The 1,766-nt window shown below is 31.9% G+C and overlaps 1 protein-coding gene across 1 annotated transcript; it reads left to right on the top strand.

Moving 5' to 3' along the window:
- The first annotated feature begins 1,134 nt into the window (after positions 1 to 1,134).
- LOC110870682 lies at positions 1,135 to 1,530 on the top strand. Its single transcript, XM_022119858.1, has one exon. The coding sequence runs from the start codon at positions 1,135 to 1,137 to the stop codon at positions 1,528 to 1,530; it is 396 nt and encodes a 131-aa protein (XP_021975550.1).
- Positions 1,531 to 1,766: the final 236 nt, after the last annotated feature.

Raw genomic sequence — 1,766 nt, 5'->3', positions numbered from 1 at the left:
CCCTTGATTTTTTTAGTGTATTTAATAGGCAATAAACCCGATCGCACACCTTGAAAATATGATTAAATCCCTTATCCGTACCGTCATAAAATATTTCATGGGTCCGCCACTGATAGTTATGCATTTTGGTTGTGTCAAATATTATATGGTAATATCTATATGTATGTAGTTTATTATTTTAGAGTTTAAAAACATAGAATTAGAAAAGAGAAAAAGTTTACTTGAAAATCAAAACACGTATGTTTTAAAATACTAATGGGTACACCCGATATGTGATAGATAATTACCCGATGAATACTAGATGAGTTTTAGACTAGGTATAAGACATGATTTTACAACTGAATATGAATATGAGATTAGTGTTATCCCTTAGATATACAGGGACGATGCCGGCCAAAGAATATTATTCGAGTGATATATGTGAATCTATTTGTTGACACATGTACAACAAGAACATTGTTTAATTTTATAATTATTCCAACTAATATTTTATCATTAAAAGAAAACATAAATATATTCTTCTATCATATTCTTTAAGCAATGTGGTCGAAAACAAAAAACACCCATTCAACAAAATAATTTAGAAACATATGTTTATTGGAAAATTGTTTCAATATACAAAAATGCTACACTTGATAAAATTATTATAAATATCAAGGAAAATTAGATTTTATAGGTATGCTATCAGAATCATTTACTATCATTATATCATATCATATTTCTAATTTCTAATAAATAAAATAACAGATCCGTTTGTAAAACAATTGATTATGAAAATCTTAAAGTCAAACCTATCAATTCACATTCACACCCTATCAAATGTAAGAAAAAAAATCATTTATATGTAACAAAGCAAACATGGGATACTAATCAATGTACACACTATTAAATACTTTATAATAAATAGTAGGAAATATAATAATTAAAAGAAGATTCATGCATTTACATTTACATGTAACAAAACAAACATGGGATACAAATCAAAGCACATTAATTGGTTTCTTTTACCACAAAATTATGTTAAGAAAGCTATATTGTCTTTTTTTTTTCTTTCTGATGTATGTGAGTGATGCACATGTATATATATAGCCTCAACTCCTTCAACACTAAACACATACAAGTTTTCTTAAACAAATGGCATCCATTCTCTTCCTTTTATTTTCATTCCTTCTCCTCCATGGAGCTCAAGCTGAGATCATTTGCGAGAATTTGCCGATTGGCTTGTGCTCTTTCTCGATTGCGTTTTCAGGAAAACGATGTGTCCTAGAGAACAATGTAAAAGACAACGGGAACATGGAATATCAGTGCAATTCCTCAGAGATTTTTGTTAAAGACATGAATGAGTGGATCGAGAGTGACAAGTGCTTGAACGCGTGTGGGCTTCACAGGAAGACTGTCGGAATCTCTTCCGATTCCCTCCTCGAGCCGCATTTCCTTGCCAGACTTTGCTCCGATTCGTGCTACAAGAACTGCCCCAACATTGTGGATCTCTATCACAACCTAGCTATAGGAGAAGTTAATAATATATAGAATAACCAAAGATAAAATTTGCTACGTGCCTTTTTATACAATTAACTACTTAACTTTTTTTTTTGGCAATGATTTTGTGTAAGCAGGTGTATTTCTTGCAAACCTATGTGAAGTGAATAGCAGCAAGATGCCACGCCGTGTGATGACTAGTTCTGGAGGGCCCGTTGCTGCAGATGGTCCGATTTCTATGGCAGAAGCTCCTACTTCCATCTGAATGTGTTGTTGATTCATATTAA

This window comes from Helianthus annuus, chromosome 8 (genome assembly GCF_002127325.2).
Source record: "Helianthus annuus cultivar XRQ/B chromosome 8, HanXRQr2.0-SUNRISE, whole genome shotgun sequence".
Taxonomy (NCBI): Eukaryota; Viridiplantae; Streptophyta; class Magnoliopsida; order Asterales; family Asteraceae; genus Helianthus; species Helianthus annuus.
The sequence above is the reverse complement of the archived record's forward strand: the minus strand, read 5'-3'. Positions and strand labels throughout refer to the sequence as shown.

Coding starts and splice junctions, on each gene's coding strand:
- LOC110870682 (XM_022119858.1), top strand. CDS start 1,135: ATGGCATCCATTCTCTTCCTTTTATTTTCATTCCTTCTCCTCCATGGA.